The sequence below is a fragment of the Equus przewalskii genome, chromosome 13 (assembly GCF_037783145.1).
Source record: "Equus przewalskii isolate Varuska chromosome 13, EquPr2, whole genome shotgun sequence".
NCBI classification, from domain to species: Eukaryota; Metazoa; Chordata; class Mammalia; order Perissodactyla; family Equidae; genus Equus; species Equus przewalskii.
This window is the reverse complement of record NC_091843.1, coordinates 3,070,287-3,094,491: the sequence shown is the minus strand read 5'-3', so window position 1 is coordinate 3,094,491 and position 24,205 is coordinate 3,070,287. Positions and strand designations below refer to the sequence as shown.

Genomic DNA, 24,205 nt, shown 5'->3' with positions numbered 1-24,205 from the left:
GCAGTTATTTCTCATTCTTCCCTCCTCCCAGCCCCTGGCAACTGCCAATCTGCTGTCTCTCTCTATGGATTGACCTATTCTGGATATTTCATATAAACAGTTACACAATATGTGACCTTTTGTGTCTGGCTTCTTTCTCGTAGCATAATGTTTTTGAAATTCATCTACTCTGTAGTATGTATCAGTACTTTGTTTTTCTTTATGGCTGAATAATATCGTGTCGTATGATTACACAACAATTTGTTTATCCACTCATCCATTAATGAACATCAGGGCTGTTTCCACCTTTTGGCTATTGTGAATAGCCCTGCCATGAACAGTAGTGTTTGTTTCATTAACTGTTTTTAATTCTTTTGGGTATATACCTAGGAGCGGAATTGCTGGGTCATATGGTAATTCCATATTTAACTTTTATGAGGGTGGAGTGAGGAAGGTTGGCCTTGGGCCAACATCTTCCTCTTTTAGCTTGAGGAAGATTGTCCCTATACTAACATCTGTGCCAATCTTCCTCTATTTTGTATGTGGGACGCCTCCACAGTGTGGCTTGATGAACAGTATGTAGGTCTGTGCCCAGAATCTGAACCTGCGAACCCGGGGCCGCCAAAGTGGAGTGCACAAACTTAACCACTATACCACTGGGCCGGCCCTCCATATTTGACTTTTTGAGGACCCACCGAACTTCTCCACAGTGGCTGAACCATTTTACACTCCTACCAGCAATGTATGAAGGTTCCAATTTCTCCCCAACCTGACAAACAGATCCTAGTGAATGTGAAGTGGTAACTCATTGTGGTTTTGATTTGCATTTCCCTAATGACTAATAATGCTGAGCATCTCTTCGTGTGCTTGTTGCCTATTTGTATCTCTTGTTTGAAGAAATGTCTGTTAAAGTCCTTGGCTCATTTTTAAATTGGGTTGTTTGTCTTTTTGTTGTTGAGTTGTAAGAGTTTTTTAATATACTCTGGATACTGCATCATTATCAGATATATGCTTTGCAAATATTTTCTCATATAACAGATCTATTCTTGATCAGAATTCTAACCACCTCCAACCAAGACACAAAATGGGTATGTTAAAATCATCTCAAAAATTGGAGGTGGTGGGAGTGGACCCGCAGCTTCATGCTGGTCCTCACATTGGTTTTTGATGAAGTCTTGCTGGATTAATAGTGGAATATTGTTACTAATGAATTTACCTGGTCCTTTTTAGTTAATAGCAATTATATTAGTTTTTGATTGCTGCATAACAAGTTGCTACAAAATCAGTAGCTCAAAACAATACAAATTTACTATCTCACAGTTTCTGTGGTCAGAAGTCTGGACACTGATTGGCTTGGTTCTCTGCTCAGGGTCTCACAAGGCTGAAATCAATGTGTTCTGGAGCTCTGGTCCTCTTTCAAGCTCATGGGGTTGCTTGGGGTCTGAGGCCCCCATTCTCTGGCTGGCTGCTGGCCAGGGTCCGCTCTCAGCTCATCGGGGACACTCACAGGTCCTTGGCGTGCGGCCCCTCCACACAGCCTCTTGTGCTTCTACTCTCTCTGACTTCAGGAAGGGCCCAGGCTCTATTGGGGGCTCACCTGATTAAGTCAGGCTCTCCAAGGATAAGCTTTGTAATTAACTCAAAGTCAACTGATTAGTAATTCAGTCATAATCACAGGTGCTGCCTGCACTCAAGGGGAGGGAATTATACCAAGTGTGTACACCAGAGGGTGGGAATCTTGGGGGCTGTCTTAGAATTCTGCCTATCAGAGTATTGTATCACAGCTAATTTCTTACGTTTGACAAATGTGCTATGGTTACGTACAGGATATTTTTCTATAAATCTAAAATTATTCCAAAAATTTTAAAAGTCTGCATCATGGATTTCTACTTCCAGGCAAGATGGAGTAGCAATGACTAGATTTACCATCCTGCCTAAAACAACATAAAACCCAAACAACGACGACGACAACAACACAAAACCCCACCAATACAATCTACAAAACAAAGGTTTTGGAGACAGTGGTGTAAAGCAGGGAAGGAGAGTGATTTCCGAGACACAGAGCACAAGAGCTCCGGCCTCCTGTCTGGGGGCCCTCCAGGCCGTAGCACAGGGAGGGGAAGCACATGTAAGGCCTGGCAGCTCAAGAGCTTGAGCTGAAGAGATGGAGCAAGGCTATTGGAGTGTGCAGAGCAGAGGACCGGAGGTGTGCGAGCTGCACAGAGAACTATCGGATGAGCAACCGCCTGACTCTAGGGCACTTCCACCCCAGAGAAACGAAAGCACATGTCCACACACAGACTCCTACATGAATGTGCACAGCAGCTTTATCTGTAATAACCCAAGACTGGAAACAACCCAAACATCCATCAGCAGGAGAATGGATAAACAAATTGTGGTATATCCATGTAATAATAATACTCAGTAATGAAAAAGAATGAACTAACAATACATGCAGAAGTATCAAAGAATCTCTCAGTAATTAGAGTGAAGGGGACATGACCCCCCAACAAAAGAGTCCCTACCGCGTAATTCCATTCATATAAAAATCTCCCCAGAAAAGAAAGAAAACACCAGTAGTGACAGAAATCAGGGATCCCTGGGGGGCAGGTGCGGCAGGATGGGGGGAAGGAGTTCAGGGGGTGGGAGGAGACTTTGGAGGCTCATGGACGTGTTCACTATCTTGACGGTGGAGATGGTTTCACAGGTGCCCACACATGTCAAAATGTATCAGATTATACATTTTAAAGATGTGAAGTTTGTCATATGTCAAGTATACCTTTAAAAAAAAGAGGAAAAAACCCTGACACCGCCACCCAGGCCACGGCTGGCATGGGCCTGGCTGGTGCTGGAGCAGGCACCTGGGCTCAGGAGGCATTGGCTCACCCACTGGGCTTCGGGGCCCACCCCCCGCCAGGTGAACCCCGCTGACAGAGTCAGGCGGAGACGACCAGTGAGAGCATCCAGCCCCTCCTGACACACAGCAGCAGCTCATAGACTTTTCTCCACAGAATGTGGGTTTAATCGGTGACTCCCACGGGCATGCTGAGTGACTCTCTTCCAAATCACATCGGCAAACATTTCTTTAAGGGTCCCTGCTCAGTCCCAAAATATGTTTTGAAAGATTTGATCTGCAAACAAAATGCAATTCTTCTGTAATCCTTGTGTTCCCATTCATTATTTTTCAGACACACCTCACTTCCCGTCAGAACCTGCCTTCCAAGGTTCACACACCAGGCCGACAGAGAGAAATCCCACCAGCAGCCCTGTGGGGGGAAGGAACAGTTTCCCTCGCAGCGGCGACAGGTTGAGGAGAGCCCTCAGGCTGCTCTGGTGTGTGGCCTCTGAGCCTTCTGCACACTGTGGCCATAGTCTTCTCCCTACACAGGCCCGGCCGCCACGCCAGGCCTGCTCACACCCCCACACCCAGGCCCACCTGCTTCCTGCTGACCACTGCTCTCTCGGTCTTGTCCACAGTCAACATCTGGAGTGTCCCCTCCTGTATCAAGTCTGATTAGACGGTGTCACAGGCTGAATCGCATCCCTCCAAAATCCATATGTTGAAGTCCTAGCCCCTGGTGCCTCTGAACGTGACTGTATTTGGAGATGGGGTTTTTACAGAGGTAATTAAGGTAAAATGAGGCCATATGGGTGGGCCCTAATCCAATGTGACTGGTGTCCCTGTAAGAGGAGGAAATTTGGACACAGACACACGGAGCGTTGACCACATGAAGACACGGGAAGAAGACAGCTGTCTGCAAGCCAAGGACAGATGCCTTGGGAGAAACCAGCCCTGCCGACTCCTGGATCTCAGACTTCCAGCCTCCAGAACTGTGAGGAATAAACGTCTGTCATTTAAGCCGCCCTGACTGTGGGTGGTACTTTGTTAGGGCAGCCCAAGCCAACTACAGATGGGACCCCCCAGAGGCCCCTGCCTCACCCCTACATGCCTCCTTCCAATTCAACACAGGCCCCAGTGGGGACTGAAGTGAGAGGAGGCAGTGAGGAGCCAGAAAGGACCCAGGGGCCTTGACCGCTGGGCTGGCCCAGGAGTTTTCACCTTACTGGCCCACAGGCCACAGTCGAGGGGAGGCACTGAGGGTTGACAGGAGCTGAGGGGAGGGAGACACTGCTGAGAATATTTAGGAAGACGAATGAGAAGAATGAGCTGTGGCCAGACCTGCCTGGGGCATGGTGTGGCAGGACTCAGGGAGGCAAGGAAGTAACAGTTTCAAGAAAGGCAGATGGGCAGGACCTGCTGGGCTGAGTGATGAGGGGCCTCCTTCCAGCTCAACTCATTCAAAGCCAAGTTGAAGGTGTGAGCCTGTTACAGGAGCAGAAGGAGGAGGAACCGACTGATAGATCAGGAAAGCAGGGGTGGGGTGGGGTTGAGGAGGGGACTGACTTTGTCCCGTTGTCTGTCATCTAGGACAGTCCTGGCAAGCCAGTCTTACTTCATCCTCAGAGAAACGGAGTGAAGCAGATACTGTCACCCTCTTTCCAGAGGAGGAAGTTGAAGCTTGGAAAAGCCAACTGATTTGTCCCAGGACACTGAGGCAAGTTCAGAGGCAGCTCCAGACTCAAAGCCAGGCCCCCAGCTCCAGAGCCCCGGGCACGAGCTGTGCAGGGCCAGTTAGGGGGCGTCAGGAGGACTGGGGCGGGACAACTTCTGTGGCAAGGAGATGAGGTTGGGCTGGTCTCACCCCTTACACTTCCTTCACAGCTCCTGCGTGTGCATATGCACACACGCAGACCCCCCACATGCACATTCATATACATGCTCATACACTTATGTGCACACACATGCACACCCTCCCTCTCACAGGTCTGCACTCACATGCATGCACATACTCACACACATACATGCTTACATGTACGCACACTTCCTCTCACGTGCATACACACTCACACACATACACACTCTCGTGCCCTCCCAGCCCTCACACTGGCTAACCCTCAAACACACACACATACACACTCTCGTCCCATTGCCACGTGAACTTGCCTTTCATTTGATCGCACCACAACATGGGTCTGAAACCAAGATGCTGTAGATGATAACAGCCCACAAGTCACACAAGGCACAGTTAAATAAACAGACAGACGCTGCTTTTTGTGTGATGATCCTCCTTGAAGGCTCAAAATTAAGTAGATTTTATTTAAATTGTCTTCTAGAAACACCAGAATACATTCTAATTGCTTTGTGATGTGTTTCACAACCCAAAGTTGGGAGAGAATACAGTTTTAGAAGTTGACATTATCCATTTGAAAGCACTCCCCCGACCCCCGATTTTGTGGTTACATCAGACAAATATTTTCTCATTTACTAATGTGAGTTGAAGCAGATGTACGAGACCTCTAATTCATCAGGTTAATCACGAGCTTTTGGGGGTGTGTGTGCCATATTGCACAAGCACAAAAACCGAATAACTTATCAATTAAAGCAAATTTATTAGGTGTTTGGGTGCCCTTTTGCAACGAAAAATCCATATAATAATTGTCACGGACAATTAGATTTTTATTTTGGTCATAAATGTGAAATGTTTTCACTTAAATGGAAAATCTCATTCTTTTGAAATGAGAGTGAAAAAAATGGGGCTTTGAAGCTAACTCAGTCTTTGTTTTCTTCAACAGCCAGGTCAAATTTCTCCATCATTGACTCAGAGATTGGACATGGGTTAGTACCTTTTTCTCTTCTGTATGGCCTTAATAGGATGGCAGAAGGATCTTAAGGTCAGCCATGTAACCATGGGACCTCCTCTCCAATTAGCAAACAGACATAGACATTCCTTCTGGATTCGGTCAAAGAAAGCTTTCCAGCATGAACAGCCCCTTTCAGGGTATGTACGATATGCTGAGCACTTCGGACACACCAGCTTGTCTAATCCCCACAGACAGCTTGTGAGGCATGTATTCTAATCCCCGTTTAACAGAAGGGCAAACTGAGGTTTGGAAAACCAGTCATTTACCTGGTCACACAGCTGAGAAATGGCAGAGCTGGGAAGTGAAGCCAGGTCTGCTTAAAGCTAAAGCCTTCCCCGCCACCCGACACGTCAGCCACCGACTGAGGATGTCCACGCTGGCAGAAAAAGCTGCTACTGCTCCCACCTAAATGACAGCTCCCATGGGGTCTGCTGCGAGGTTGTGGAAAGGGGCAGAACTAGGGGTCAGGTCACCCAGGTTCAGGCGTATGCTGCCACTGGGGACAGTCACTGCCCTTCTCTAGGAGGGTGAAGCTCACCTCCAGGGGGTGGGGGCTGTGAAGAAACACCACGAGGATGGTGGGTGAACCCTCCCGCCCAGGACGGGCACAAGAGAGGCCCTCCACGGTCTCCCCGGTGGCCCCGAGGAATGCTAACATGCCTTTCTCTAAGACTGCATCTGCAGCTTACTTCTCCCCAGCGGTTCATGCTTAGTACTGAAATATGTTTCCCAACATGATGAAGGGATGTTTTCTGAGTGCCTGTGTCAACAATTAAAGATTAATCCTGATCCTACACATGGAGAAAATCGATTGGGGAAGGAGCTGGAGGTTGTGTGTGGCCTCTGGAGAACTTTCCCAAACTGAGTTGCATTTGTTGACAGAATTAGAAGTCACAGTGCCGTCGGAGAGCAACACCCGGCACTGCCGAACACCGCTGAAGAAAGGGCTCTGCACCAAATGACAAATGAGCTCATTCCGAGATGAAAGCGTCAGGTTTTCCATGTGTGATTTTTAAGGCTTTCTTTGTTATCAATTGCTTTTTGCTTTCAACAACAACAAATCCAATTGAAATTAAAAACTCAGCCGAACGATAGATTGAATCCACTTTGCCCATTATAAAACTTGAAGCCTGACTTCACAGCGTTGCAAGTTTGGGAATTCAGGAGGATAAACGCGTATGTCATGGACAAACTCAGATGTTGTAAATTCAAACACAAACAAAGCCCTAAAGACATTCCTCCTTAGGCAGTTGCTCCATATCCTAAAGAAGAACAGAAGTAAGAAACTTTCCCCCCAAAACCACTGACGGTACTGTTATCTGTGCCAACAAACGCGTGCCCAGATGCAGTGTTGATGGAGGATGCAGATTCCACTGATGGGTCCTATGTGGTCGTGAATATGGCATAAAGACTGTGCAGCCTGTTTTTGACGTATGGTTGGAATACATACAAGCAAGGTGTGAGTGGCGGGCACGCGCTCGGTGGTTCTGATTAGGTCAGGGTAAATCTGTCCATGCATGAGGACTGGAAGGGATTATGCAAAAAGTTAAATAGCCCTTGTTTTAGAGCAGTGGGATTATCAATAACATTAATCATGCTAAATCAACATACATCTCGGTTATTTAAAAAAAAAAAAAAAAGGAGGGAGGGGAAGGGAAACTGAGCTGCCGTGCTATTTCCCAGCACTGGGTCTAACACCCTAGATAAGGGAGGTGGCCCCATCTCAGTAGCAGTGGGAGCTGGAGAGCTGAAGAGCAAAGCGAAAGGGTGTACACCCGCCCTGCAAAGAGCAGGTCTGAAAGAACTCTGTCTCCCACCAACACCTATCGATGCCTCGTGGTGGGGGTCAGAATTATTTAAAGAGAGAAACACGTAGAAATCTGTGGTGAAGAGGGCTTCTCTGAAGGTATAGGATCATACCAGCCCTCCTTCCTCCACCCCATTTCCCCACAACTCCTCCTGACAGCCTGAGCAGTGCTCTTAGCCCCACCTCACATGCAGAGAACTGGGCCCCTGAGGGGCTGGACGACCAGCCTGGTCACAGAGCCGCAGGTGGTGGCTGGCTGCCATACCCTGCATCTTGTGCCCCCCAAATTCATGTGTTGAAACCTAGTCCCCAGTGTGATGGTGTTTGGAGGTGGTGCTTCTGGGAGGTGACTAGGTGATGGGGTGGAGCCCCCATGAATGGGGTTCATGCCCTTATAAAACAGGCTCCAGAGAGCTCCCTCGCCCCTTCCGCCGTGGGAGGACATAGCAAGAAGACGGCTGCCATGAACCAGGAAGCAGGCTCTCGCCGACATCAGTGCTGCCAGGTCCCAGCCTCCAGAACCACGAGAAATAACTGTTGTTCAAGACGCCCAGTCAGTGGCAGTTTGTTACAGCAGTTGGAGTGGACTAAGATGGTGGCCTTCTGACTCCGCATCCAAAGTGTTTCCCCAACACCTTGCAGCATTTTCCTCTTCCAAATTCAGGACCCCCAAAGCTACCATGACACATGGCACCAGGCAAGGCTGTGGCGACCTCCTAGCCAGTAAATTCTCTTTTTAACTTAAGCCAGGCTGAGTTGGGGTCCTGCCATATTGTTATTTGAAGGTACAAGGATCCACAGGCATCTAGAAAGGCTGACCATAATGAGATGATGCTTAATGAGGGAAAAAGGGACATCCTGTTCCAGGGACCATGATTCTAACTGCACGGGCTCTGGAAGGGGGTGTGGAGGCCTTGGTGAGAGATGGCTGCTGAGAAAGCCAAGAAGTCCTGTGGCCGGGGAGGGTGATGAGGGCAGCAGAGCTGGCTGCGCACACCTAATGCCGACAGGGCCCCAGACGGGGTTTCCAGGTGTCCTGGTCTCCTTGGTGCATGGAGGGGCTGGGCCGCCGCCTCCAGCCCTCAGCCTCTCCCGCTTACGGCAGGGTGACGCACAGGGCTGCCGGTCCCTGTGTGTGTCCCAACATGGAGGAAGGTGGAGAGCAGGCCCTAGTGCCACCCCCAACGCAGAGACCACCGCAGCCAGTGACTGCAGGATTGGCACCGCATCTGCTCGGGGGTTCGAGGCCATCAGCTGTAAAGCACGGGATTGTGCCAGGAGGATCCAAACGCACCAAACCTGCCTTTGACGAGGGCTGGTGCTGAGGGAGACAGAAACTGTGTGGCCGACCAGCGTGTCCAGGGGGTGGGGCTTGGGAAGCACTGCAGTGGAAGAGGGTCCAGTTAGGAAAATTGTGGCAGGCCAGTGGATGACTGCCCCGGCCTCCTCTGGGGTAACATTCTCTGGCACCTGCCTGGCACTGTTGGTTGCCCCCCAGTAGCCGTTCCCAGTATTCCTTCCTAACAAAGCTGCAATTCTGTCCCAGTGGCAAGGTGGCCAGCCTCAGGGGATGAATCCAGATTGGCCAAAGCCTCCTGTGGCACCCCACTACCCTTGCCAGCGACAGGATGATGGTGCTCTTGGGTCCTGGTTCTGGCTAGCGGCCGAGGGAAGTCGGCTGAGGGAAGTCAGCCGAGAAGTGCTATGAGTCTGCCCCCTGACTCAAACAACAGAGGAAGCCTCTCCAGAAGATGGCTCTTTCTCCTCCCTACTTCCCTTCTACTTTGGCTACTCTTGAGTGAAGACATATACTTGGAGCTGCAGCAGCCATCCTGTGACCATGAAGAAAGGCCAAGAGAATGGTAAACACTGACCTGGCACTCAGTTGTGGCCAAGTCATTGAACTAACAGTATCTGCCTACTGACTTCTGGCTTTTCTGTTTACGCGAGATTATCAAATGACTGCATTGTTTAAGCATCCACACTCAGGTCTTCTGTTATTTGCCATCAAAAGCATACTTACTGACCAATACTTTCCTCTACTTTATTTTTCACTACACACATAGTTGTGACTATCGCATTAGGGAAGAGAAAGCTGATGCTCAGGAAGATGAAGAAGTTGGATGACAGAGCTAGTAAACGGTGGGACCAAAACCCCATGCGTCATCTACCCTTCTCTGCCTGCTGCTTTGAGTTCATTCAGTTTACAGATTGCCCACCTTCAGAAGAGATGCTGCAAATCCTCACAGCCAACATGGAAAAGTCCAATTCAACAATTTCAAAATACGTTTGTGAAAGGAACGCCCTGACAGTTGGCTCATTCTAAACATGCTGCCGTTATTATAAAGTTCTCTCAAATTGTCACACACACACACACACACACACACACACACACACAAAGACACAAGAAAAAGAAAAGAGTTGAAAGAGAGCATGCCAGAAAGTAATTGGAAAGAAACTTTTTTTGTTTGGGAGGCAGGAAATGCCAGGGAAACAAATGCAGCCATGATTTACACTCCATCTCCAGTGGTGCCATGGGATTCCAAACTTGGCATCTTTATTAAAGTGGATGCCACAGGGCAGGCCTGACAAGTGACAGGCCGCCAAAGCGGCCAGAGAAGCTACGTTTGCATCTGGGTTTTACTGTAACGTAACCAGTGTCCACAGTTGACGGCAGGGAAGGAGAGCCCTGAAACCTCACCCTGAGTCTCTGGGTTTTTCTTGTTTTCAAACTGATTGATCTGGAGAACAGAAGAGCAACAGCCAACAATAAATCCATTGTAAGCTGGAAAGGGTCTCCTCTGACTACAATGAAATATTTCTTTAATCCTTGCATTAAATTTTGTACTGTACCGAGAAAGCTCTGCACTCTAAAATATAAGCTTCTGTAATGCTGTAACTACAGGTATGACTAATGGGGACCTTGATTACTCGTGCAATCTAAAGCGCTTTAAAAGCATAATATCAGAGGCTTGTTTTGCATTTATATTTTCAAATCTTACTGAAGATACTATCGTTAATGGCTCTTGCCCAGAAATCTTGCTTTTTTTATGTTCTGAAAACTGTTCCTTTTATTTTGTACCATGGAAGGGTCTTTAGTAATCACAAGTTAACAGGAATATTACTTTTTTGTTGTTTCTGCATGTATATTATCAGGCATATCAGCCAGTCTTCAAAAACTTATTCCAAAGTTCTGTTCCCAGGGGAACAAACAAGGGGTCCCATATTAACAATGGCTTTTGTTGGCTTATTTCTTTCTTTTCTGACATTAAAGTTGTGTGTGGTTGGCAAGGATTTCTCTTCTTTAATTTGGATGTAGTTTCTGCCTCCAAACGGAAAACAAGCTTGTTGGTAAAAGGACGGGCTGCAGGCCCCTCACATGCACCAGTCCCTCTGCACTGAGAACAACCTAGAACTGAAAAGCTGCCCAAGCACAGATGTTCTTTCCTTAAGAGATTTCAGTTCAACATTTACCTGTCCTTCACATCTAATAGCTCAAACAAGTATCTTCACATCTATTTAAATCCAATTATGGGCTCCCCACTATGCACCTCCCTCGGCCCCCTAATCTCAGCCGGGGCTCTCAGGGTCACCAGCCCAGCTGTGTAATTTCCCATCCAGCAACACTTGCAAGAAGAATGGCTAGCCGCAGGAACAGACTGGCGCCCTGGGAGAGAGATGCCTTTTCACAGGGGACATCCAACCAGCCAGAAGCTCAACCCCAACCACATTGATAGCATGGCACCTCTGACGCTGTGCTGGCAGGAAGGAGCGGCCCTGGCTCCTCCAAGCACATGCACCCCAGATGCCCAGTTTAGTGAGCTAGTAGTAGGATGTGCTGAGTTGCGCCCTGTGCTAATGCCAGCCTACTGAATGGTAGCTTGAATTTCAAGTGGAAACCCCAGGATTCAAAATGTCCCCTTTGCCTTTCTAATCAAGAGCAGAGAGACAGCACACTCGCGTTACTACACTACAGTCCCCAGGTAAAAGGCGTGCTGCAGGAGGGAGCAGGAGGAAGTCACTGCAGTCTCTCCCCACTGGCCTGTGTGCCCAGGACTCAGAACCCACTCTTCTCAGCAGTGGCCACTTTCCCAGGAGCCTGCTCCCTATTAGAACAGACACAGTTTGCAAGTTCCCTGTAAAAGGTTTAACCAGGATTTCTGACTCAATCAGGGCTTGTGGTTTATTTTTACTAAGTAAGGCCACAGGGAACACACTAATAGGTAGAAATTTTACTGGCCCTCCATAAATCAAGTCAACACCTGGTCTCTAGGGATTTGCCCAAAGAGAATGGGCTGTGATTTGAAACCATCACCAGGAGCTGCCAGCAGGGCTCCGGAGAGGTTGCTAACGTCTGCCCGCACTTTCAAGGAGAAAATGGGAAATCAGTTCATGAAGCAGCAATTTTGCCCAAAACCAAGCTAGAAGAGATGTAATGCTGGTTTAAGTTAAAGTGGCTAAGAAATAGGTATGGTGAACAGGTGTGGTGCAGTCTTCTCCCATTCCCCCAAACATTCCAAACTAACTCAACAATGGACACAGCTCCGGATCTTAACAGAGACGACGGTATAACGGAATCAGGAGTAACAGGCCTGGCCTCCCTCTCCCGGACCTGGAAACTGTCACTTTCCATACTACAGTTGAGGACACCCCTTCGGGCAGGAGTGTGGGATCTCGGGGAAGCGCTTCTTCCAGGAGAAAGAGGAAGGCTGAGGCCAGAGTCCACGCGCCGGTCCGCATCCTCGGGGACAGCGGCTGCTGCATAAAAGGTGGAGGTTTTGATGAATAAGATGGGTGAGGGCTTTGAGGTCTCAAATGTGGCTCCTGTTTTGAAGACCACAGCAGCAATCTTTACAGAAATGTCACAGTCTCATATGACGTTTCCAAGAACCATGAAGAAAGTCAGGATCTGCTATGTCCATACTGGCCCGGTGGCATCGCCCAGGAGGCACTGCCTGAAACCAGAATTCAGGTTTCTGGGCCAGACTGTCTTTTCTTGCCTTCACTATGCCAGGCTGATGTGGGCATCCCCCAGGTCTCGGTTGCACTGGGCGCGCGCTCAGCCTCGGCAGCCTCAGAGCACAGCATCTCCAGGCTGGAGCTGCTCCGAAACAAACTTTCCTGGGGTGGGAGCGTGGCCAGGGCAGCCTGGGCTGACCGGATCCCTCCGAGGGCCCCAGCCGGGGTCTGTCTGAGGTTTCCCTCCACCGTGGCCATCGGCCTGCTGGGGCCTCATGCCTCTCCAGGTACACCAGCGTTGGGAACGGTGACGAGACTCACCCACCAGACACTTTCCGCGCGAGCCTCGTCATCCTGGCACAGAAGAGGAGCCAGGAGCTCACCGCAAGCGGGAAACGACCGTCCCTGCGTACACACCCGCGGGGATTCACCCCCAGGTCTGTTATTTCAAAGTCCGTAGTCTTTCCTTTCCCTCTCCCTCTGCTCGTCCCCCAACGGCGCTTCTAGCTCGCTCTTCCCGCGGCCACTTGCCCTAGAAGGCGACCCTAAGGCTGGAGGGGTGACAGCAGGAACCCTCGGGGCCGGCACCGGCAGCCTCCGCCCTCCGCGCAGGCTGCCCGGATGGACTCACGCACCGAGCCCCCGGGCGACCCCTCCTCAGGGAGACCGCCCCCTGCCCGGACTCCCAGCGCACGGACACTACCCGCAACCGGACCCACTCCCTCCCAGCGGGCCCGCCCCGCCCGGCGCCTCACCTCGCGCAGCAGGCGCTCCAGGTGCGGCTCGGCCCAGGCGACCAGGGCGCTCGGCGGCCCCGCGCGCCGCAGCTGCTCCCGCTCCTCCTCGAGCGCCGCCACCCGGCCCTGCAGCGCGGCCGCCTGGGCGCCCAGCAGCAGGCAGGCGGCCGCCGAGCCGACGGAGAGCAGCAGGCACAGCGCGCTCACCGCCCAGGCCCCGGCCGCCGTCGCGGGGCGCCCGCAGCCGCCGCCGCCGCCCGCCGGGCCGTCCTTTCGCGCGTCGCCGCCGGCGCGCTCGCCCGGGCTCATGGCGCGCTGGTCGCGCGTGGGCTCTCCGAGGGGGCGGTGCAGAGCTGGGGACCAGCTGAGCGAGCGGGGACCAGGCGGGACAGCCCGAGGCACGAGTTCGGCCAGGCACGGGGCTTGGCCTCCGAGCAGCAGCGGATCGCGGCCCACGCCCCCTTCTCCGCCGCCAGCTCCTCCACAGCGGCCACTTTGGGCAGTTTCCTCTATGCAAATAGACCCTGCCAGAAAAGGAGCCGGGACCCACCCAGGGGAGGAGCGGCCCGGCCAGCCCCGCGCGCCGAGGGGGCGGGGGCGGGAAGGTAGCGTGGCTCCCCGAAGACCCCCGCGCGCGCCCGGCGGATACCGAGCGCCGCGCGCACTTCCGCCCTCACCTGCTGGGGGCGCCAGGCTGTACGCTCTCCCGCGCACGCACCTCTGCGACTCCCCAACCCGAGTTCCCATTGCGATCCCGAGGTCTGAGATGCGCCCAGAGACTCAGAACGCCTTCTGCAGCCCACCCCTGGCTGGGACATCATTCGTGCCTTGGAAAAATTCCCCTGAACTTGTGAATTAACTTTTCTGACTCTTTTAAAAAGTACGTAACTTCGAACCCCGTGGAAAAGTGAATGCGTCTTGGATGGTGCTTTAGCGCCTCTTGGTGGCCGAAGGCAGCCTCTGTGCACTCACGTTTAGAGAAGTAGTCAAGGTCGAGATTGCGCCAAGAAGATGCCTCTTGGAATCTTAATTCTTTCATTATTTGTTATATGCCAGACATGTGGTGCTGGAAACACAAATTGTAAGACCTTGTTCCTTACCTAGAGAGAGCTTTCATTTGAGAAAACTGAGACTATAATAAATGGAAAAGATGGGGGAAAATGAACCACTTTTCTTGAGCTGATGGTTGAACTCTAGTAGGAACACACCATGGCCCAAATCAATCCAGTATGCACCACATTTAGCCTATCCTGCGATTTTGCTGCAAGTTTGCATCAGAGGAGGTAGGAAAGCCTGAATGAGAATGAAGCGGCCCTAAGAGTCTTTTCGAGAAAGGGGAGAAAGCCTGGAAGTCAGGTGGGGTTCTCTGCTGGCTCACAGAGTCCTATCAGGCATATTTATATCCTACTATGGGCCCCAAGTAACTATTCCACTAATTCCTGTAATATTCAATTAAAAACAACAAACTGCTAGCTTAGATCTTTGTAATTTGGGCAACTCCACACCCATTTTTTTTTTAAGATTTTATTTCTTTTCCTTTTTCTCCCCAAAGCTCCCCAGTACATAGCTATATATTCTTCGTTGTGGGTCCTTCTAGTTATGGCCTGGGGGACGCTGCCTCAGCGTGGTTTGATGAGCAGTGCCATGTCCGCGCCCAGGATTCGAACCAATGAAACACTGGGCCACCCGCAGCGGAGCGCGCGAACTTAACGACTCGGCCACGGGGCCAGCCCCTCCACACCCGTTTTTGAGTCAAAGACCTATTACATCTGCCTTCTCTCTCACTCTTTGGGAATCTTCGGTTTATTAATTTCTATGGATTATCTCTTAAAGCTATTGAGGACCTCCAGCTGATGTGCTCCTCCCTTAGTACAGAGGGGGAAATTACCCCTGAGATTGGAATAAAACAGAACACATGTCACCTCTGCAACTTTATTATTGCGACGTTGGGTAATTCGGGGTTATGATTAGGTGGTTAGAGACAGGGCTTGGCGCTGTGCTAAGATCCAGTGTCTGCCCAATCAACAGTCTGAAAGTACTTGCTAAGCAAACTGGGTTGTCTGCTCTGAACAGAGGCTAATGCTGTATTACAATTTATCACTTCATTCTGACTACAAACACATAGGTAAATTGCCCATCACCTGTTTGTTAATGCTACTGCACTATATTCCAGAAACTTCTGTATATGGAACAAGCCAAGCCCACTGGGCCCTTAGGCCTTTGCCCTTGCTACTGTCTCACTATCTGGAATGTCCTTTCAGATCTTTGAACAGCAAGCTCCTCCTTATCCTTTAGGTCAAGCTTCCCAGGTCCTCAAAACTCACTGCCTCTGAAAGACCTTCCCAGACTGCCCAATCTAAGGTGGCTGCACCCGCAGAACCCCTCAGGATTACTCAGGGAATCAGGGCATTTATCACTGTTTGAAGTTACCCTTTTACTAACTGTAATCTCCTCTGTCTCATTCACCACTGTTTTCTCAAAGAACAGAACAGGATCTGGCACCTAGTTGGTGCTCAATAAATATTAGTAGAGTGAATCAAGGAAAGGTGAAAATGTTTACTGTCTACAACTCATTTTAAAAGGCAACGAAGAAAATACTTTATCTTGTGTCAGCTGGGGTCCTGGAAGGAATAGACGGCATCCTCAGACTGCAGTCTGAAGGAAGAGACCCTTTAGAGTGGAGTGCATAGGGGAAGCCAACAGGGGGTGCTGAAGCAGCATCCTGGGCATATCAACCGTGGGAGGCCAGTACTATCCCTAACTGGGGGGGTGGGGGGGGGGCAGAGGGGAGAGGGAACTGCTAGGGGTACCATGTGAATGCTTGCAGCTGTAAAAAGGTCTGTTCAACAGGAGCTGTGGCCTTTGGCCAAGGGACGCCGCCTCTGCAAAACCATGGCTTGGAAGGTAGGGAGCTGGGGTATGAATAATCTCTCTCCTCCTGCTCGGCTCTCCCACTGACCAAACCCACAAGGCAAGGGAGCCCAGATGATGCAGTGCAAAGACGTCAGCCTCTTAAGGGCACACAGCAGAGTCAGCGGGGTAGAGAGCAGATCTGGAGAGGGGGAAAAAAAGACAATAGCCATCACATTACCTAACATGCATATAGCACTTACCAAGGTCAATCTAGCTACTGCTGCCTCTGAGTGGTTCACCTGTCAGCAGTAGGCACTAATCCTCAGGGAGATCAACCGGCCACTTGGTGGCAAATCAACTACTTTGGACTCTCTCCATCCTGGAAAGGCCAGCAGTTTCTCCCTCACAGAGACAGCTACCTATTCTAGGTCTGGGCTTGTCGTCTCAGTTTTCAGAGCCTCAATCAGTACCACTATCCTTCCGGACCGCACCGTCCACAGGTATGGAATCCCACACAACATAGCATCCGACCAGGGGACCCACTTTACAGCAAAGGAGATGTGGGAGTGAGCCCATGACCATGGAACCCACCGGTTGTATTACATCCTGCAATGGCCAGGAGCAGCCAACCTCACAGAACACTGGAACTGTCTTTTGAAGGCACAGGTGAAGTACCAACTCAGAGTATTCAGAGGCAATACTCTAAAAGGCTGCAGTGCCATCTTTCCGGATGTGGTACATGAAATCAGGGACCTCTATATGATGTGTGTTCCTAATAATACACAGGTCCAGGAACCACGGGGTAGAAGCAAGAGTAGCTCCACTTACCATCACTCCTCATGACCTACCGGGGGATTTTCTTCTTGCTGTCCCCACAACTCTGGGCCCTGCAACGTCCTAGTTCTCAAAGGGGTTATACTCTTGCCAGGGGACACAGCAGGGGTTCACTGAACTGCAAGCTATGGGTGCCAAACAGGGCGCTTTGAACTGTGTCCAGGGACCTAAAGTCAATGAATTACCATTTTGGCAGGGGCAATCGGTCCTCATCAGCAGGAAGAGGTAGGGCTCCTTTTACACAGCGGGGGTGGGAGGAGTATGCCAGGCACCTTGTGATACCCCTCTGCCCACTGTAACTGAACAGAAATGCGCAGCAACCCAGCCTGATGATTGACAAGGGCTCGGACTCTTCAGGCTAAAATGGGCATTGTAAAGTACTTTATAAAAAAGGTATTATCTGGGTGAGACAGGTTGATAATCACTGCAGAAGATCATACGTAATGTTGATAATGAAAAGGTTCAAATATGTTCAAAATGCTATTTAGGAAAACAAAAGTACTTAACCACTTTTTGAAATTTCCAAGAAAAATGGTTTGAATTAGGCTATCAAGCTTAAAAGGATAAGCTTCAATTACATGAGGAAAGGCAGTACGACACGGTGGAAAAGCACCAGGTCTTGACGTGTAATGCCTCGATTCCAGCCCCGGCTCCACTAAAAGCTCACAGCTACTGACTACTTCAGACCCCAGTTTGCCACTTTGTAAAATGGAGATACTGACGGGAGCTAGATTTACTCTTCTATCTGAAACAACTGAAAACTAGACAAACTATATGAAATGGCAGTTTTCAAGACATTGGACATCAGGCAATGAAGGTCAGTGACCCTTGGGAGATGGGAAACAAGTGAAGTGAGCCCAACGATTGCCTAGCTGACTCTCTGGAGATTTTTCCAGGCCACAGTGCAGGGAGGGGGACCAGGCAGAGCCACCCTGCAGTCAAGAGGGGGAGCTGCAAGTCCAAGGAAGCGAAGGCAGTTAGAATCTGCAGGGGAAGCGCCACCGAGAGTGAGCAAGCTCTTCACCTGTGATCAGCACATTCGTGAGGAAACGCACCACCCAAAAGGATGAGACTGTAATCATCAGAGGAAACAATCCCCGCAGCTCACACCAGGCCAGGGATAGCTCATCCTCCCACCAGGCGGCATGTAAAACCTGAAAATTCAGAGAGCACTGGGCAGAGTACTCAAAAAGCTTCGCCTCAGAAGTGGGGAAAAACCTGCCCTGGACTAAACACTGCTCTGGGCCTGCCTAACACAGCTTAAAACCAAACCCTGAAAAGATCAAACTGATGCAAGTAACTTAATTGTGTCCCATAATCAAGCTCAAGTATATAGGAATATAAAAATAGCCAGTATCCAACAAGGTTAAAAAAAGGTAAAATTACCAGGCATGCAAAGCAGCAAGAAAATATGACTCAGAATAGAAGAAAAAGCAATCAATCAAAACCGACCCAGAAATGGCAGAGATGATAGAATTAGCAGATGAGGATATTAAGTTATAACTATATCCCACACGTTCAAAGAACTAGGAGGAAAGATTGAACATTTTAATTAGAGACATGGAAGATTTTTTAAAAAAGAACTAAAAAAATTTCCAGGGATTAAAATGACAACGTTTGAGACAAAAAATACACTGGATAGGATTAAAGCCAGATAAGACACTGCAGAAGATTAATGAACCAAAAAACAAAGCAAAAGAAATTATCCAGAATGAGAAAAGGAAAAAAAATTTAAAAAAATGAAGAGCATCTGTGAGCTATGAGATAATTTCAAGTGAGTAACTGGAGTCCCTAGGGGAAAGCAGAAAAAAATACCTGAATAAATAATGGCTGAAAAAATTTCTGAATATGATAAAAAAAATAGAAACTCATAGAGCCAAGAATTTCAGGGAACATAAGCACAAGGACCTGAAGACAATCACACAAGGCACATTATAATCAAATTGCTTTTTAAAAGGAATGGTAAAGAAAAAACTTAAAAGCAACCAGAGAAAAAGACACATACAAGGAAGCAGCAGCTTTTTGTTGAAGGCAACGCAGTCCAGAAAATAGGGAAGCAACATCTTTTATCAACCTAGAATTCTATACCCAGTGAAAACATCTTTCAAAAAACAAAGGCTAAATAAATACTCTCAGACATACAAAAGCTGAAAGAATTCATTGCCAGCAGATCGATAACAAAAAGAAATGTGAATGGAAGTAATTCAGGCAGAAGGAAAACTATACCAGATGGAATTATGGATTTACATAAAGGATTGGAGAATGCTGAAAATGCTAACTATGTGGGTAAATATAAGGATTCTTTTCTTGTTATTTAAATCTTTTTAAAAGATAATTCATGGTTTAAAGCAAAAATAACAGTATATTGTGGGGTTTTAACATATGGCTAAGATGTCTAACAATAGTACAAAACCCAGAAGGGGAGAAATGGTAGTTTACTGTTTTAAGATTCTTTTACTATATGTGAAGTGGTATGATGTCACTTAAAGGCATACTTCGATAAGGATGTAAACTACAAACTCTAAAGCAACTGCTAAACACACGCACAAATAATTATAATAAACCACCAAAGGATATATTGTGGAATCATAAAAAAATACTCAATCCAAAATAAGGCAAAAAAAGAGGAAAACAGGAACAAATAACAAATGGGACAAACAGAAAATAGGATGGCAGATTTAAACCTAACCATATCAATAATTGCATTAAACACAAATGGTCTAAATACACGATTAAAAGGCAAAGACAGGTTAGATATTTTAAGGAAGACCCAATTATATACTTCCTACATAAAACACTTCATAGGCATAAACAAATTAAAAGAATGGAAAAAGATGTATGGAGACAATATCTAACTGTGCTCACTTCCTATGGTTCTTACAGGACTGCAACCAAAAGTATAGGAATATAATTTGCAGACTGTCGAATATTGTATAAATCAAGAATGTAGGGAATAAATCAAGAAATAATGAAAATAATAATCATTCACTAACACTTTCTGTAAATTATTCTGCTGAATCCTCACAACCATCCTTGGGAAGTTAGGTATGCATATTCTAACTCACAGATGAGACTACAGGAAATATGTAACTTGTCCACCTATAAGGGAGTCCCAGGGTCTGAATCCAACCTGACTCTGCAGGCAAGCATCTTCACACAAACCAGTCTTCTCATGTGTGCAACTGTTGTGAAGACACAAGACATTCCAAATGTTTCTAAAGTAATTTGAAAAATAATAAAAAGAAATAGCAAAATCTTTGAAGATGAAACTCCTCTACCAATGACATACTCTATCTTTAGGTTTGTTCTTGTCATTCATTCTCAAAACTGTACCTGTTCATGTTGCCTTTAGTTGAGTAAATCCAGCAGCTTTTTAAAGTACTGGGTTTTTTTAAGTTGAAAAACTCAGTTTTACTTATAATGGGAAACAGTTAAGTCACTGGGGGTGGGAGCACGGAAACTCCTCCAAATCTACAGATAATCTTTAATTCATCTCATATATGTAACGCCGTTAATAGTATCTGAAAGAACTCAGCCCATGAGGCGCCTGCCTCAAAGGATATTTAGGGTGGTTTCTTGTCTTCATAATTAAACCTATGTCTCAGCCTTTTAATTATGTTGATTTCTCCCCAGAACAGCAACATTTAAAACGGAACTAAAACCAAGAAAGGAGTGAATGTAAGAAAATATATCTGAATAGTGGATGTTCTTGTTAAAAAAGAAACTTCTTTGAAAATTCCATTCCCCCTTCCAGTTTCAGTGAAATGTCACACTAAAAACTACAACTTTAGGGGGTCTAAAACAGAATTCTTGATAGTTTAGTAATCCCTGGTGCCATAAAAAAGAACAATTAAGACTACTGGGAAATAAGTCATCTGTGTTAAAACATTTACAGAAAACGAAGTGCTATTTATTAGCGAGACTACTAAACTCCAGGTTATCTGCTAGATGTTTTCAATCACCCTAAACCATAGCTACTAGCCCTAAGTAATTCCAAGTAAGAAAGTTAAAGTAACTTACTCCCCCAAACACAGAGAAGACCTGGGACTAAGGTTGAAAGCATACTGGTAAATCTGAGTTCTTTCAATTCACTGAACTGTTAACCCAAAGAATTAGCTTACAGGTAAGAGAAAAAAAGGCTGGATGTTTCTTCACAATTTTAACCTAGAGGTTTGATTAGATCCAGTTTTTTCTTCCTTTTAGGCAGTGATACCTGACAGGTGCTATTTCCCACTGCATCACTTCAGAAGCATACCATTGCACCATCTGGTTGTCAATCTGAGGTTCAGACTGATCACTGAGGTCAGACATTATTAGCCTGATCCCTTCATTATAAAGTCCTCCAATTTTTCACCCAATGGCTTTAGCATCTGCTGATGATTGGTGCCTGGATCCATTATTCCATTAAGAGTTGCAACAGTATATTTCTGTCACCCCTTTTGTATTTATTAAAAGAATTTCTATAAAAAACTTCCCTTAACTATCAGTTTACAAGATAAATAGGAACTAGAGGAATGAACACGACTCTGATGAAATACTGAATACAGGAAATTTTCTAAGTCAAATGACCCAGTTTCATTAGCAAAGAAACAGAAAGGGGAATAAAAGGTACACACAATGATTAAGAGATCTAAGACATATTAACAATGTATAGACCCTGACTGGGTCCTGATTCAAACAAACCAAATATAAAATGACATTTTTTGTTTTTACACAATCATGAAACTTTAAATATGGACTCTATATCAGATAAAGAATTATTTTTGTTAGGTATGGTAATGGTATTACGATTTTTTAAAAAAACTAATCTGTTAAATAGATACACAGAAATATTATGGGTGAAATGATATGGTATCTGGCATTTGAATTTAAACACAGCAGGAAAACAAGTTGGGGAACAGATGAAACAAAACTTGCAAAATGTTTTTAATTTTTGAAGCTGGGCTATATGTATACAGAGTTTGATTATTCTATTCTACTTTTGCCTATTTTTAAAAATCAGTCACTAATACTATAGAACTAGCCAACTCCCTCAAATGACTCTAAGTATGTTCACATTAGGGAGATAATCCTCTTTTAACTATATCCCAAAAGGCTGGATTGACTAAGGAGCTGTACAACTAACCTTTTGAGCTTTATATTCCCTCTAACAAAACAAAACAAAATCAGTCAACCAACCAAATAAAACTTTAGCTTAAGTATTTAGCTGGAGATAGCAACCTCTTAAAAATAGTGATCAAATGATCCACTCAAGAATTAGAATTGCTTCTACCTATTTGCAAACACACAACATACTAAGCCAGCAAGTACTGATACCATCATTGATTCATAACAAATTCTTCTGACCATAATATTTGAAAATGTCGCTTGTTAATCAGTAGTGGATGTTTAAATTTAAGATATTTTACTTTCACCAAATTTTGTGGGAATTAGAAATTTCAAACTGGAAAAGGCATTAAAAACCCAGGCCACCTACTTACAAAAAGTGTTTCTTCATTCCACAACATCAAGCTAAGCTTTAAATATTGTTATCTGCCTACCTACTTAAGAGAGTACGTTTATGACAAACACACACATAGAAACAGAGATTGGATTGGTGGTTACCAGAGGGGAAGGGGGACGGAGGAGGGCAAAAGGGATGATTAGGCAGATGTGTGTGGTGATGGACTGTAATTAGTCTTTGGGTGGTGAACACGATGAAATCTACATAGAAACTGAAATATATAATGACGTACACCTGAAACTTACATAATGTTATAAACCAATGTTACCGCAATAAAAAAAACCCCAAAAACAGTGCTTTCAAATGACCATGCAATTTTAACCATTTTGATGGTTGAAGCTACATACCAGCTACTGTAAAGAAAAATGTGAACAAATGGAATCCAAGTAATAAAAGTTCCTATTAACCATTACTTTCCATTTCATCCCAAGTCACAAGTTCACAGTACAGCTGTGAATAAGAATCAGACTAATCAAGTTTTTGATTCAATGAGGTGTGTTATACAGGAAAGCACAATGCTAGAACGTAGGAAACCTGAGTTTAAGTCACAATTCAGCCACAATTACTGGAAAACTTGGCCAACTCATTTCTAATTTCTCTAGCATCTAGCCCTTCAAGATTACTCAAAGAAAGTGTTTTCAATTTTATGAACTATAAAACTTCTCAAGGTAGTTTGCCTCCGTCAACTAACAGAAGTCAACTTCATCCTACTCTGAAAAATTTGATGAATCCATGGATAAATGAGACTACCTTGAGAAAATATACAGTAGCAGAAAACACTGGAAATAACGTATTTAGCTGCACTTAAAAAAAAATGCCTCATAAAAATCAAGCTTGACTTCAATGAAATTCCTAGAAATAGTCAACTATGAGGCATCAAATTGTTAAGAAAAATACCTAATTACAAATGATCCATATTTATGCACTGGCCATTCCAAACCTTTCCCGTTGGTGTTGAAACTCCCAGTGCTGTCAAGCAAACACCTGGTGCTTTCAGAAAAGGAGTTCATAGGTCAAGGAAAACGGCGGTTCAGCAGGAGCCTGAGAGCTCGAGGCGGGGAAGGCCCGCAGCAGACGCGCACGTAAGGGCCCCAGACGGACCAAGCTCAGCAGTCGCTCTGGTCTACCTAATTTATTGAAGTTTCACTTTAATTCCCACAACTCCAGGAATTAGGACCAGGAATTAGCAAATACCCTTTGCATAGAAAGTAAATACTTTTTTTCTGAGGGGAAAAGGGGTCAGTGATCATTGACTTCTTAGTAAGAAAAGATGTGGATGTTTTTCTTTCCTCCTCTATCCGGAGATGAGCTGCTCTGCGGACTGAGTTTCTGACGGGGAAGGTAAATGTTAACGTGGGAGCTTGAAGCACTTGTAGGGAAAGGACAAGAGGCTCAGGGAGTACAGCAGCACCGGGAGAACGGAAACGCAGGTGAGAGGAAAGGATGGCACGCACCTGAACCTCTGTAACAACACTGCTAGGTTCAGGAAAAACCTTTTCTTTCCCTCATTAAAAAACCTTATCACATATAACACACTTCAACAATTCTAAGGCACATTCGCTCTACATGGACTGGATCAGAGGCCTAAGGATAATTTATGTCGTGATTCTATGGTAGAATTTATTTCAGCTTTCTTAAATTCCTAGTCAAGTTTAGGAACACAGCCTTAATATATTGGCAAATGCTGCCTATGAATAATGCAGGGAACACAGCCTGGTTTCGTTATTCAAGAAAATTCCATGTATTTTATGTTTAAAATATACAGATAAAACTCAAATCTCTGTGTAAAGCACTTATGAAATAGAGATACTCTTAACAAAAAATAACCTG

The 24,205-nt window shown here is 46.5% G+C and overlaps 1 protein-coding gene across 1 annotated transcript in view; it reads right to left on the bottom strand.

Moving 5' to 3' along the window:
• The window catches only part of COL23A1 (collagen type XXIII alpha 1 chain), a 318,576-nt gene extending 304,785 nt beyond the window's left edge, over window positions 1-13,791 (bottom strand). Inside the window, exon 1 of the mRNA XM_070570148.1 lies at window positions 13,204-13,791. Coding sequence (XP_070426249.1) covers window positions 13,204-13,494 — 291 coding nt within the window. The 5' untranslated portion in view covers window positions 13,495-13,791. The remainder of the gene's footprint in view (window positions 1-13,203) is intronic.
• Window positions 13,792-24,205: the final 10,414 nt, after the last annotated feature.